This window comes from Rattus rattus, chromosome 5 (assembly GCF_011064425.1).
Source record: "Rattus rattus isolate New Zealand chromosome 5, Rrattus_CSIRO_v1, whole genome shotgun sequence".
NCBI lineage: Eukaryota > Metazoa > Chordata > Mammalia > Rodentia > Muridae > Rattus > Rattus rattus.
In genome coordinates, this window is record NC_046158.1 from 43,805,042 (window position 1) to 43,820,177 (window position 15,136).

Genomic DNA, 15,136 nt, shown 5'->3' on the forward strand with positions numbered 1-15,136 from the left:
ATATGGCAACAAAATAAAAAAACTCTTGTGCTGTAAAAATTTCTTCCATAAGAATATATTTTGAGGTCTTTTGTAACTCAGGGTGACTTCAACATTTCAAGGTACAAAAAAAGCACTTAAAATTGCTTAGTACTTGTAATCTTCAGTGAGAATTTTTTAATTTGTTAAATTAGCCACCTACAACAACTTATACTTATATTTAGGTTTCTGTTATGGGGCATTTGGGGCAGCTCCATATGGTATAATTTAATTTATTTACCTCTCATGAATATTCAAAACCACCCACAAATCTGGTTAACACTGTGCTAATTTAGTATGTGAGGCTCCTGTAACAGTCCAATGTATATAGTTAGTGGCAAAATATACCTGATAAAATCACTTACTTTCTTATTGATATAGTAGGGGTCCAGGTCCTCCAGGGGCTCCGACACCATCTCTGGAGGAATGTCTCCATAGATAAATGGAAGGTTCTTCCCAGCTTCCAAGTCACTGTTTGGCTTTGGGCCATTTTCATCATCATCTTTTTTGTCTGGCTTGGGATTCTTAGCTTTTTCTTCTGCAATGCGCCTTTCAATAGCTGCAAGAGATTCTCTGGTGAAGAAGTTGAAGCTGTCAGGTCCTGGTGGTACAAGCACTGTTTGCTCCATCTTGTCATCCTGCACATTTTAATTACTCTTTACTCTTCATGTGAGATTCCTAAGGATAGAAGAACCAAAAGCATGGATAGCATTAAAAGTCATTAGTATCAATAAATGCTCATCTAGAAATGTGGGCCAGAGGACTCAAATTTTTGTCCCCTCCAAAACTGACATAGAAAAAATATAAAGTGTTTAAACAAATTTACTCTCCATGTTGAGCTTTAGCTGACCATTCTTGTATATTTAGTCTTGTGCTTTACTAATAGAGGAACTAGTCTATGAGTTCAAACATTGGTTCCATATTGCTCTAAGTACATGATGATAATTGTCACCACATCACTGATAAACTATTCACCCTGAGCTGTACCTGTATGATGAAGAGTATGCCCACAGAGACACAGGATGATAGATCAGTCAATTCAAAGGTATCACGTAAACAACAACAACAACAACAAAAAAAATTTGTCTCTGAGAAGATCTAAAATGTAGCCATTGAGACCCAACAAGTGAGGACAAAGCAGTTAGACTTTGCTGCAGTCAGTCAGGGACACATAATCAGATGTTCATTGCTACCTTACTTATGCCTCTGTAAACCCTGAGGTGTAAGTGAATGGACCTGTGACCTGAGAACTACATTAGCCCTAGTAGAGTCTCTTAGATGATGTCAATCCAAGGTGGGACAAGTGCCATTGATATGGCTGAGATGTAGATAAAGTAAAGAAAGCATGTGCACTGGAGATCGTGGGTGTTCTTAACTCAAATAACAACATGCTTTTCCGTCACTGAAGCAATTCTAATACATCGCAGAGTATACAGAACTGCAGTGCTACCTGTGTTATGAGGACCTGGGCACAATTCAACTCTGTATCATAGAGTCAGACCTCAAAGGCAAATCCAAGATGTGTCTTTTCAAAGGTATATTTAATAAGGCTCAAATTTCAAACATAGAGCTGTGCCAAAACATCCCAGAGTCCAAGGTCTGCCTGGTCCAGATTTTATTTGGATAGTCTGTTAGCTCATGAATGTCAGCAAGACCTGATACAACCAGTTGCAGCTTTGATGTCTATGTCTCTAATAGAAAATTAAGCTTCTTCTCTTTCCTCCTGGTCCTCTCCCTTCCCCTTATCCCCTTTTCCCTTCCTTGACTTTCCATGAATATTAACCCCCTCCCCTAACCTTGCTATATCAAATTTTATAGGACTGGCTTTGGTACAGGTTCTTGCTACCATGCCTGATGGTCTTGAGCTTGATGTCTGCCCAACGTGGTGGAAGCAAATGGCTGATTCCCTAAGTTGTCTGCTAAGCTCCACCATGCCACCATGCCGCCTCTTCCTCTCCCTCTCCCTCTCTCTGGACACACACACACACACACACACACACCAGCTAAGTAAACAAATAACTAACTAACTTTAAACATGATGACCTGTTCCTGTTCTATAAGGTTGCTTATTAAATAAAAATCTATAAATTTTCACTTGAACCTTTACTTTCTCCATCCAGAAATAATTACTAGATTAGATAGAAAACTTTGATTTTTAACTTAAAATCTTTAAAAACCTTTAAACTGAAAACTGAAAAATGGTCTTCATTTTTGGAAATACATGCCACATTTGAAATGCCTCATTTGAGGAACGCGTGACTTGAGGTCTACAGCGCTCCTTTTACATTAAGAGTATAACTGTTTGGATGAGTTGGTTAGATAGAGGGGTCTGTGTACCTTTCAGAAGAGATAGCCAACAAATGGTGAGAAAAGCTTCAAAGAGAGAATCATATTTTAAAGACTAATATAAGATAAAAATTTATTCAAAACACAACTCCCATAGTTTCGAAGAAAGAAAAATGATGCATTATATTAACAGACATACCTACAAATAATAAAAAGAAATAAGTCAGCAAAAAAGGATGAAAGAATTATTCTCTTGGAAAATACTGTTAAAAATTAAAAGTAGACGAGACATTCTAAAGAAGGTAATAACAAACAAACAAACAAAAAATCTCCAAAAGAAGCTGAAATAGAAGCGAGGACCTGGGGCCTGGAGTGATGGATCAGAGGTTCCATCTGGCTGTTCTTCCACAGGACCCGAGTTCAGTTCCCAGTAACCACATTTTTGGCAGTAAAATAAGTAAATCTTTAAAAAGAATCTTTTCAAAAAGAAGTGAGGAATTTTTTAAAATCTGCAATAAAAATATAATCCACATGTGGAAAGAAACAGGGATGAAAGAAAAATAAGAAAGAATCATCTTATGTAAATAAGAACCTTCTGGTTTTATCTTCACCAACAATTCATACTTCATTTCTATCACTTTTAAATATTTTCCCAAACCTGGTAATCCCAGTTATCAGCTAATATAGTTATTCCATATCAGTATACCTTAGCTGTATTATGCTGCCTAATATTATGTGTGAAGCAACCATATATCTGTAATGTCTTCTAAAAATGGCATGATGCTTATAGTGAAAATTAGCTGGACTCTTGCTAACATGGTGGTCAGCTCCTGCAAGCCCTACCCACTATTCTGAGGACATCAGTCATCTGAATAACACCCGTCTTGAAGAAATGTTTTGGTCTACTCCGAAAAATATTCTCCTGCAAAAATGAAAGCCAAGTGAAATATTATTCTTATTGTTCTGATCTCACAAAAGTCACTAAAAATTTATTATTGTTGTTTCTGTGTGTGTGCATGAAGTGTGTGTATGGGGACTTGTGCCTGACATGCAACTAGAAGTCAGAGAACAACTTTGAAGAGTTTCTTTGTAATTCCTGGGATTAAACTCTAATCAGCAACTGTCTTTACCCATTGAAACATCTCCCTGCTCATTCAACAACTGACTAATTCTGTAAGGCTTGTCATGTACTTAATGCATTCTTGCATTCTTGAATAAAAAACCAAAACACTTACACAGAAAAATGAAACAGAAAAAAAACTTGCTTTGTTTTTTTGTTTTCTGTTTTTGTTTTGTTTTGTTTTTTGAGTCATGATCTCTCTACCCAGCTCTGACTGTCCTGGAATTCCTAGTTCAGATTAGGCTGACCTTGAACTCACAGAGGCTTTTCTCTGCCTCCTGAGTGCTGGGATTAAAGGTGTGTGCCACTATACCCATCCTCAAAAGATGTTTGACAGAATAAAGTACTGATATGTTCTTGGATCAAGAACCTAAAAATCATTAGAAAATTCTTTGTATACTATCATTTTTGAGAAATATACATTTGTATAAGCTCTTTTTTATATGTGGATGTATATATGTAATTTTCTCTATTATTTCTATCATGCAGTCTTTATTTTCTTGAGGTTTCAGTTTAATATCATATTCCCTCTTCTCTCTTGAAAGAGTCTTAAGTGTATCATTGTCATATGTGATGTCAGATATTCTGGTATAGGAGAAAGAATCGTATGGATGAACAGTGAGAGTAGTCAGGCTGGGAAGGAGATTGCAGGGTCATAAACAGGATTACACAGGGCATACCTAGACTAGTTCCTAGACAGAGAAGACTCTAGATTTTCAATCTTGACTACACTCTAAAAGACAGAGAGGCCAAGATGGATTTAATGAGGTGAGGTGTCACTTCTTGGTATTCAGTTGGGGTTGATGTCAAAATATCCACTTGGTTGGAGGAGAATTATTCACCTGAGTGCATAACCTGCAGGCCTTCCCAACCGGTGGGAACCCTGCAGTGGTCTTCTTGCCCTTGTATAGTGTTGACTACAGACTTCCTTTGGCTGAGGCAATGAGACTCATAGACTCCAGTCAAGCTTTCACTGAAGCACTGTGCATCCGTACAGCCTCATGCTCTAGCTCATTTGCTCTGAGAATGGTATGTCTCAAATGAGTGCTTCTTCCTCAGCCTGGGTCTTGGAATAAGAAGACACATTCACTGGGGGTCAAGAGGCAGTTAAGAGGCTCCAACGGGTCTAAAAGTAATGATTTAGCAGTGGCATTTGACAGTGTTCTTACTAATGTGAAAGTGTATGCCACCAACCACAGACTAGACTGCTAAATGGATTGAATTAATTAGGAATATTTGTCTCTCAGACACAAAGGCTGCCTGAGATTAGATCTTCCACACCTTATGAGGCTCCACCTCTAGTTCTAGATGTGGAACACATCATTATCAGGCAATCAGGGAAGTCTGGGTCTTCTGACAGTCATACAGCAACTCGGGAAAATTCTTGCAAAGAATGCTAATTAGCCTATATCAGGAATACAAAGAGTGGGCTGGGGAGATAAGATAGATCCTTAGTAAAGTAGTTTCCTTGTAACCATGAAGATCTATGTTCAGATCTTCAGTACCCATAAAAAAAAATCTGCTGCAGTGCTGGAGAGGCAGAGACAGGGGCATCATGGGGCTCACTGTCCAGTCAGTCCAGCTGAATCAAGAATTTCAGGTTTAGTGAGAGATCTTGTCATAAAAACTAAGGTGGAGAACAACAAGAGAAAGAAATGTGTTATTTATCTTTGGTCTGCCTATGCACAAGAACACACACACACACACACACACACACACACACACACACACTGCAGACACACCTCAAAACACACACACACACACACACACACACTACAGACATACACTGCAGACATACACAAGTATACACACACACACTGCAGACATACACAAGTACACACACACACCACACACACTGTATACACACATACCATTCATGTGCACATACATGTCCACATTAATGAGTACACATATGCATGAGCACATGCACACACTCCCGCACAGGGATACATACATAAGCATACATCAAAGAATGTGTATTATCAGTCATAAGCCAATTCTTAGTTATAATGTCTCAGTAAAAAGTTCTTCTACTAAAAAGGACAAAGAAACCATACTGTGGTGAGTGAATGGTCCAGCCTTGAACATTTGCTAGAACTGTCATTGTCCATCAGTGTGTCTATGCTGAAGAATTTAAGCATAATTTATCAAGAAGGAGCTAGCCTGGTAAGAACAGAAAATCTAACATGGCTGCCCTAGTTCACTGAGTAGAAGTTAAGTGCACACTTCCCTAAAAGAAGGCTTTCACACAAGCCAGCTCAGTTGAATCCTCATTGTTCTTGTCCCCATTCCTCTCTCTGTAGAAATGTGAGGTTTGAATTCAGTTTATTTGAAAACCACATTACTGTAAACCCTACAAAGTTATAGAGAAGATAAATGTCACACACTTTCTGCTCTCTCAAGCAATGTAGGTCATTTTCTTTTCCAGTGGTGCTGGTGAAGGTGGCAATTACGTAGCTGTACTTAGCAGACTAAGGAAATTCTGCTGGAAATTCTGAAAGAGCTTTTGTCTCTTCATTGCTATGAAACAATAATGGAAAAATAAAAACAAAACGAAAAGGCAAACACTATGCATAATTCCTTTGGGTGGAAAAAGAGACCGACACGTTAACATGTGGTGTTGAGAATAAATTGTTATAACTCCACTTTGCAAATGCCAGCCTACCTGAACCATGATTTCCTTAAATAATGCAGTATTTACGATCTATATAAAAATACATCTGTAACACATGGTACATTAAGACTGTGTACTTAAGGGACACCAAGCACACTCCTGTCTGTGGCAGTCTTTTCTCTATACAGAGGCATTAATGGTCTTAATTAAGCTCTGAGTTATTTTAAGTTTCTTTGACTTTCACCATTCATTCTTTTGCATACTTCCTGGACAACACAGGATATAAAGTAGTCCAAGAGAAGTCTTTGAGTTGCCAAAGCAAGAAAGATGTTTAAAATATGGGACACACGAAATGTCCCAAAGTGTAGAATTGTTTGTAGGGGTATGGATGTATCTTTAGCATAAAGCTAATTTGAAGATGCCCTTCTTGTCCTAATATTTTCTTACAAAACCAGCTCATCTCAAAACAAAAGTGTCCAAGGTATAGTTGATGCAATAAGGAGTTTAGCACACAGAACACAGGGACAGCTACAGAGAAACAGCAAAAAGCCACGGCAGATATAAAGAGGTTGAAGAGATGAGAGAGAAGAGTATTAAACCCAGATCAGCTACCTGGAAAATGGCTCTCTGGTGTTCCACACTTTCTTTCCTCCCAGTGATCTAGAAACACAGTAACTGCTCTGAGTTAAGAGAGCCTGAGACCAGCGGTGTGTGGTCTATTTCAAGTTGATTGCTAAACACTCTATTTATAAAATCTGAGCCCTTCACAAGGTTAGTCAATGACACAATGAATGTAATACCATAGACTCATGTTCAAAGAAAAATCATATAAGCACCGAGCGTGCTAAAAGGATTTATAGAAAATAAGTCATGAAAGAAGAAATGATTTCTTCATTTAAAAACTCACTATATTAATTTCCTCTAAATAGCATTTGTCATGTATGATATAAAATTTATTATTTAAAACTATACTCGATAGCTTTCAATCTTAAAGTCAGTCACCTGGTCTTTCTCTTGTGATATACTGGTCTGATTTATCGAGACCCTTCTGGGATTCTCAGCTTTCTGTGTGCCCACCAGCGGGTGACTCTCAGCTTTGTACAGAGGACACACCACCAGATGCCAGGACATCTGTCACAGCATCTGGGACACTGAGCCAAATCTATTCTTGTCTTGATGTATGACACACAATGTGCACAATCAGTTTTGTTCATTCTGAAAGTATTCATTTAATTAATGCCACAGACAAGACACTGCAGGATAGTGAAGACCACCGGGTGGTGGGGGGCTGGGAAATAATCATAATACAGGGATCTTGAGACTAAAGCAATTTTCTTCACAAGCTTCTCTATGACACTGACTCTAAGATTTTGATTTATTTGGGGATTTTGGTGTTTCTGACTTTAATGGAGTCATGTATTTAGTACCAGAATGGGTGAAAATGAAGGTTATGCATTTTGGCATTAACTCAAAATATGGAAAACCTCTTTTGACTTCATAAGCATATGTGTTTGTGTGTGTGTGTGTGTGTGTGTGTGTGTGTGTGTGTGTGTGTGAGCGTGCGTGCCTGTCTGTCTTCTGTCTGTGCATCCGTGAAAGGGCAAGGAGCAGTAACACTATCCTGAATTATTACAAATTCATTTAAAATTAAAAAAAAATAAGCAGCATGTAACCTCTATTCATAATTCTTAGGTAAAGTGTTTTTTTCTAAAAATAGATGGGCATTTTAATTCCTATTTCAGTAGAACAGCTTTTGACACCTTAAGCTTAAAACCACAAACATGTCAGATAACAAAATAAAGTTTAATGTATACCTTATGTTCTTTAGTTCTAGCTAGTTTTGAAGTTCTGGTCCTTCTTCTCAAAGATCAAATGGTGAAGAACTGTAAAATACTATTGTTAAAATAAAAAAAAAATACAGGAAATTTGTTTTTTCAATCAATGCCTTTTCTCCTACACAACATGTCTTCTAACATTTCTTAACTATGGAAAAATCATTTTTGCTATGCTCAGCAGGAGGTGGCAGCTGACAAAGTATAATTGTATGTTATCTTGAAACTTTGTAAATGATTTAAATATCATTGTAACGTTCAACAAAAACTTACACCCAAATTATTTTTCCTTCTACCTAAGTCTTAAAAGTATGCCCCCAGTTACTCTAATTTCAAGACAGTAAGTCACTGAAGCAACTAAGCTAGGTGAGGTGTTATTTTTGGTTTTGAAAGATTACAGACTCAGTTTACCATAGAAGAGCCCATTGTGTTAACTGCTGCGCCTTTCTTCATAGATTTCTGCGTGGAAGAAATACCCAGGGATGAGAAGGAAGGGAGAAATTACGCAAATGTACTATTCTTCTATATCATTTTCAATAAATAAAATATTATTTGTTTATTTATTTATTTATTTATTTATTTATTTATTTGAAGTGATGAAAACGACAACAGAATCCTGAGATAAACTGGGAATGAGAGAGTAGGGAAAAACCATAATCCAGAGAGTCTGCATTTGGCTTGCCACAGCCCTAGAGTAAAAGAAGGCCCAGAAAAGACAGGATGTCCCATATATAGAGAGTAGGATGCCCGATGATGACAAACTAAAGGTGCAGTTGGTAGGAAGCTCAGTTTGGGCAGGAAGAAGTGCCTATAGAAAGGGAGCCTACCATTAGTATCTGGGAACAGATCTCATCAACTGAGAGCAAACCTGGTATATGGGAACTGAGTCTGAGGTCAGTGGGTAGGTCAACAGCTTGAGCCATTTCTTTGCCTGATAGCTGCAGAGCCTGAGAACTCAGGTTCCAACAATGAAGTACTGAGCTAGTAGGCTTACTGAAAGACTTGGAAGTTCTTGAGTGCACGAAGACAGGCTCTCCACCTATCTAGTGCTTTCTTCTATGGTCACTTAGCACATGCCCAGTGCACTTGGGAGACGCCTCACAGCTAGGACATTGGCTACCTCAGGGAACGCAATCTGGATTGTCTCAGTGGGGCGACAGCATCTTCCCAGCATACAGACTAAAAACCTATGGACTCTGGTACACCAATGTGAAAAAAGCTCTGGCAAACAGCAGATAGTGTCCAACAGAGCGTCGGGAAACTTAGCTACAGGCAAGACATCAGTCCACAGTTAAAGACTACAATTCCCACCATAGTCATGTACCTGGTACTCTCCAATTTTCTAGGACCTAGAAGGAATCCATTGCAGCACTTCACCACCACCACCGCCCTCCGCTTTTTTCTTTTTAACTCTTGGGATTCTCCACATTCTCTGATGTCATCATTAAGCTGTTAGGAGCAATTTTACTGCATTCTTAAAATAAGCCTTTTATTCCCATCACATATTTATCTCAGTTTGTTTGTACATAGTTTTCATTATTGGATAATCTTGATCTTTTTTCTTTTTTTCACCTGAGCATTTCCTTTTGTCATCTCCTGTACTTTTGGCAGTATTCTGCATTTACCTTGTATTATTTTAACTGGAATTTTTAAGTTACTTTTTCTAACTTCTTACTTTTCCCTGTTCTCCATAATATTATCCCCACTCACATAGTTTTTCTTCTTCAGGTTGTCTTCACATTTCTACTCCTTTTTCTGTGTCTCCTTCATTATCTCTTTTGCTTACCGCATCCACATTTACCCCAGCTAAAGAGTGTGACTGTGTCTTGAATGGTTTGATGTTGGTGCTGTTACAGCAGTGTGCTCTCTCCCCTCTAACTGGAACTGGTGACCAAAATCTCCAGAGTAAGTGGCTCAGCCCTGTCTGGTGGAACACAGCTATAACTGTAGAACTGAGAAGGCCGAGGCAGGAGGATCCAATGTTTACATTTTGCTATATAGTAAGTTTGTAGCCATTCTTGGCCTCCTCGTGAGATATCTCCAAGCAACACAGAACAAAACAGGAAAAGGAGAAGAAAAATGACTGAGATGTTCAACATGAGATCCTCAAGACGTGTCAAAACCCAAAGGTATAAAAAGTGCAGCATAGAAAACAGCAGTGTGACAAAAGAAATAATATGACCCCTGCAAAAGATCATAATTCCTCAGGAAATTCACAAACACCGTGATGAAGATTTCACGGGTTTATTTGATCAATGAATTCCAAAAAGATCAAACAAGCAGATGAATTCACGCTAGTATTTGCAGAGGAAAGTCAACAACACAGAAGAAAATGTCAGCGGGACTGATGAGCAAAACAGCAAGGTACATAAAAAATGTCGGTAGCATGAAAGAAAGATTTGGCAGGAAAATTGAGATTTTTGAAAAAAAATTAAAAAATAGTAGAAATGAAGAAACCAAAAACAAGCCATTGGAGAACAGCATGACAAATGGTTTAATGAAGAAGATGAAAGATATTATTGAGCAAACAAAGCCCTACTAAGAGGACAGAAAATAACAAAATAATTTTACACCAACTGAAAAACCAACAAGTTACAAAATTACAGGAATTAGCAAACATCTCTCAAAAAGAATAACATTATATGTATATAACCAGAACTTGCCAATAAACACAGATTAGCCACCTAGATGCCTAGATAAAAACAAACAAGCAAACAAACAACAACAAAAATCATTGACCCTATTACTATCTCCAGAAAACACACCCTATGGGTAAAGTCAGACACTGTTGGAGAGTGAGACAATCTAGCAAGTGAGTGAAACCCAAAAAGATTTTGGAATAGCTATCCTATATGTGATGAAGTAGACTTTAAAACAAATTACCCAAGTGAGCAATAAATGGGACAATTAATTATGAAGATATAGTAACTGAGGTAGGCATGGTGGCACACAACTTTAATCCCAGCACAAGGTAGACAGAAGTGGCCAATCTCTGTGATGTTGAAGCCTGCCTGATTAACAGTTCCAAATCAGAGCTACATGGAAAGACTGTCTTAAAAAAGAAAAGAGCATGAGATGTATGAGGAGGAAGAAAAGGAGGAGGAAAAGGAGAAGGAGGAGGAAGAAGAAGAAGGTAAAACAACTGTAGATACACATCAAATTTTGGAGTTCTTATCTTCATAAAACATAATGGAGGCAAAACTTCAGATAAACTTTTAAATAATAATAGTTGATAATAAAAATATCCCACAGTCATCTTTAGATATTTCATCCAAGCTGAAGATCAATAAAGAAATTACACAAGGCAAATGTACTTAAAAGAGATATATAGACTGTTCTATGCAGCATATGTACATAAAGGATACATATTGTTCTCAGCAGCCTATGGAAATTTCTTTAAATGATACTTAGCAAAGCAGTTTTCACCAACATAAAAGAATCAAAATATTTTCTTATTGCAGGTCAGATCACAAGGGAGAAAAACTAGAAATCAATAGCATGAGAAACTACAGAAAATACAAAAACACATGAAGACTGAACATTATAATCTTTTGTATGTATGTGGTACATATGTGTGTGTGCATGTTCATGTGTATGTATGTGTACACTTGCATATGGATGTGTAAGTCTGTTCATTCAGAGGTTAGAGGTCAATGTATATGTGTGAGGACTCTTTCTTAGTCAATCTCTATCTCAGTTTTTAAGATAAATCTCTCACTAAACCTATGGCATGTTGATTTGACCTGATTGGACTGGCCAGCACGTTCCCAGCATTCCCCTGCTTCTGCCTCTGCAAAACTTCAATTACTATATTATTTAGGTGCTACAGAACTCATATTGACAGCCTCTGAAAAGGATACTTTTGAATGACAAGTCAGACAGTGAAGGAGTCAGAGAGGAAATTTAAAAATTCCTAGAATCACAAGTAAACACACAAGCTAAGAGAATCTTTGGAATAGAAAAGGTTGTTCTAGAAGGAAAGTTTGTAGCTGTGAGTGATTAGATTAAAAATTAGAGAGATCTCTCCACAGTGAGTCACAACTGGGTAAGGTATGGAGATAAAGAAACTGCAGAATGTTCAGCCTGAAATGGAGCATAATTATTGTAATTCCCACCCCTCAAAACTCGGGGATCAACATGGAAAAACCTGAGGTGGTGAATATGACAACGGAACATTATCATCTGAACACAGCAGAGTAGCTGCACATATGAATCCATAGTTGTTTCTACAGTGTACAATACCTGTGTATAGCCAGACTAAATCCCAGCAGGGAGAAGGGAGACTGGCACAATCCCAGCCAAGCTGTGAAGTTACTGACAATTGTTAGTTGCTTGGAGAGGGAGAGACAACTTTTTCCTAAGAGTATAGTGTAACCCCTGGTTACTTGACTACTCTCCTGTAGTAGACCAGACATTCAACAGGCTTTGCAAGAAAGACAATGGGTACAAAGATAGGTGAGTAGAGAAGTGGTTTTGAATTGCAAAGATCTGAGAGGGGAGTCAAACACGATTAAACCATTGTTTTGCAGTACTCAAAGAGGTAATAAAAAAATCAAAGAGATATTGGACAAACGTCCTTGTAAATCAAGCACTTACAAAAGCAAGAAAAAATTGTATGTCCCAACAAGAAAGAATAAAAGTTAGGGTGGAAGTTAAAGAGAAGCTGAAAAGCAATACATAGAATTAATAAACCACTATGATTATTCTTTGTAAAAAAAATAAAATTGACAAAGATGAAGGAAGAGAAGATTCAGATTAGCAAAATTAAAAATGAAAAAGGAAGGTCATTTCAGTTTCTAATGCTACTTAAGAATCATTAGAGAATATTTTCAAAAGCTGTACTCTGAAACCTGGCTTCTAATTTTAGCAGAAACCTCACGTAGGGTCTCCAAACCCAACTCTGAGCCTGGTTGGTAAAGCCTTCTGTCCTTGCTAATCAGTTTCTTATCATTAAGCCATCTGGGATTGAAAGACTTTAGCAGTGCATATTTCCACTTCAATGGTTGTCTTAGTCACTGCTCTATTGCTATGAAGAGGCACCATGACCAAGGCAACTCTTACAAAAGGAAGCATTTAATTGGGGGCCTGCTTACAGTTTCAGAGTCCATTATCATCATGGCAGGGAGCCTAGCAGCAGGCAGAGAGGCAAGGCACTGAAGAGGTAGCTGAGATCTACAGCCTGATTTACAAGCTGGAGGCAGCTGGAGGCAGCTGGAGGCTAGGGAGAAAATGAAGAGGGGAAGGGAATAAGGCAGAGAGGCAGAGGTGTGTGTGTGTGTGTGTGTGTGTGTGTGTGTGTGTGTGTGTGTGTGTGTGTGTGTGTGTGAGAGAGAGAGAGAGAGAGAGAGAGAGAGAGAGAGAGAGAGAGAGAGAGAGAGAAGAGAGAGAAGAGAGAGAAGAGAGAAGAGAGATTGAGGGTTTTGAAACCTCAAATTTCAGCCCAAGATCACAAATCCTAAAACAAGGCCACACCTCCTAATCCTTCCCAAGAGTCCATCAACTGGAAAACCAAGCATATGGCCCTATGGGGTCATTCTCATTCCAACCACCACAACGGACTTCAACTTTGTTAATCTCATTATCATTGACTTTTGACTTTGACAACTGAAACTCTAGGGAAGGAAGGAGTCAGACCACCAAGGATCAGGAGGCAGCCCTGGACAGTCATCATAGCAGAGAGGCTGGTCCTCCTAGTGAGTCATAACATGTGGGCTCATAAGAAGTAAAGGACTATTTTTCCTTTCAGTTTTCTAAGTGATGTAAAATATACCCATCAAATGTAAAGTGGTAAGTATGAATTTAGTGTTTACTTCTCCTTAAACAGTCACCAGACCTTGAGGTCTTCCTCAGTTTATCACAGTTTGTAGCATTCACTAAGCATAAGGGAGGTATTTTATTATAAAATGTAACTAATGTATTACATGTTATCATCATTGCAAACCCTTGTACGTAACCCAGAGGATGATATACACTTAGTATCTGCCCCAACTTTTTAATGAGTAATTTTTAGTTAAAGCCTATTTAAAGCAAACGTCTAAGACATTAACCAACTCCCAATAACTGACTCTTATACATTATGGTGTCTTGTCCATGTTGTTATTTGTTATTCCTAAATAACTAACCAAAGCATACAATTTCATTTTCCTAAAACTTATATTTAAAAGCCATACAACTTACCAAAATGATTTTAAACCACAATTGCATTTTATTTCAAATACCAGCATTTTATTTAGCTATGATCCTCATGAGACAGACATCATGACATCCTATGTATATCACGCTATACAGTATTATATTGATGACAGATATCATCAATATAATATTGAATTAATCTTCAATATTTTATGAGAAAAAAGGAGCAATGTTGGCTGCCTTATTGAAGGGCAAAGTTATAAAACACACAGCTTTACAGAAGTAGCATATCAGTGCAGTACAGGGACACGGGGATGGTGGCACTAAAACCATTTCATCCCATGGTGGTAATCTTACTTTTATTTGACACAGAAAAGATACTGCCTTTTTGAAGACTCACAAAACTAGCCTCGCAGAAAGCCCATTGAGTGCTGGATGTGAAGAAAGGTATGTAACTCGAGAAATCATTGAACACATTTTAGAAAATAGAGATGCTTTGGACAATTTCAAACTCTAAGATCTCCAAAGAAGGACTTAGATATCGTTGAGATGAGTAAAGGGGATCCTGATGCATTTATTTTATGCTTCCTTCAGTTTGAAGTTCATTTTGAGGTTTATAAAAGGTGGAGTGATCCACAAAACATCGGGGCTGAAAGAGTCCTGGCTGAGGCTATGGATTGGGCTGCAGAGAGAGGACACACCTCTCTCCTCTGCAAACATTACTCAGCGTTTTTTCAGAATCCCGTGGATGTGGCTGGCAGCAGACAAGCTAGCCCTTTCAGCTGTTATACTATTCTGCCAAAAGGAAGACAGAGAAGAAATCAGCACGGGGCAAAGACCGACGATGAAAACCTACGATGTCCACTGGAGTTCCTCCTGTGTCCTGTGTTTTATTTTTTTTTTCCTTCCAGCTCCCTAAAATCATAAATAGAGTCCTTCTCTGTCTGACATCTTGGACCAAAATGCTTTCCATACTGTGCTCGATAATTTTTCAATTGAATATTAATAACTAAATGGATTCATAATCCATTTATTTCCCCTTGGTCACCTACTCATCACAGACTAAAGAAAAGGACAATGCCATTATCTTCCTGGCCCAACTCTAACATATGTGTCATTGCCAAATCAAAGGAA

General features: G+C 38.1%; 1 protein-coding gene across 1 annotated transcript in view; it reads right to left on the reverse strand.

The window, feature by feature from the left end:
- The window catches only part of LOC116901467 (sodium channel protein type 1 subunit alpha-like), a 114,485-nt gene that overhangs the window by 72,018 nt on the left and 27,331 nt on the right, over positions 1 to 15,136 (reverse strand). The window contains 1 exon segment of the mRNA XM_032903418.1: positions 384 to 696. Coding sequence (XP_032759309.1) covers positions 384 to 647 — 264 coding nt within the window. The 5' untranslated portion in view covers positions 648 to 696.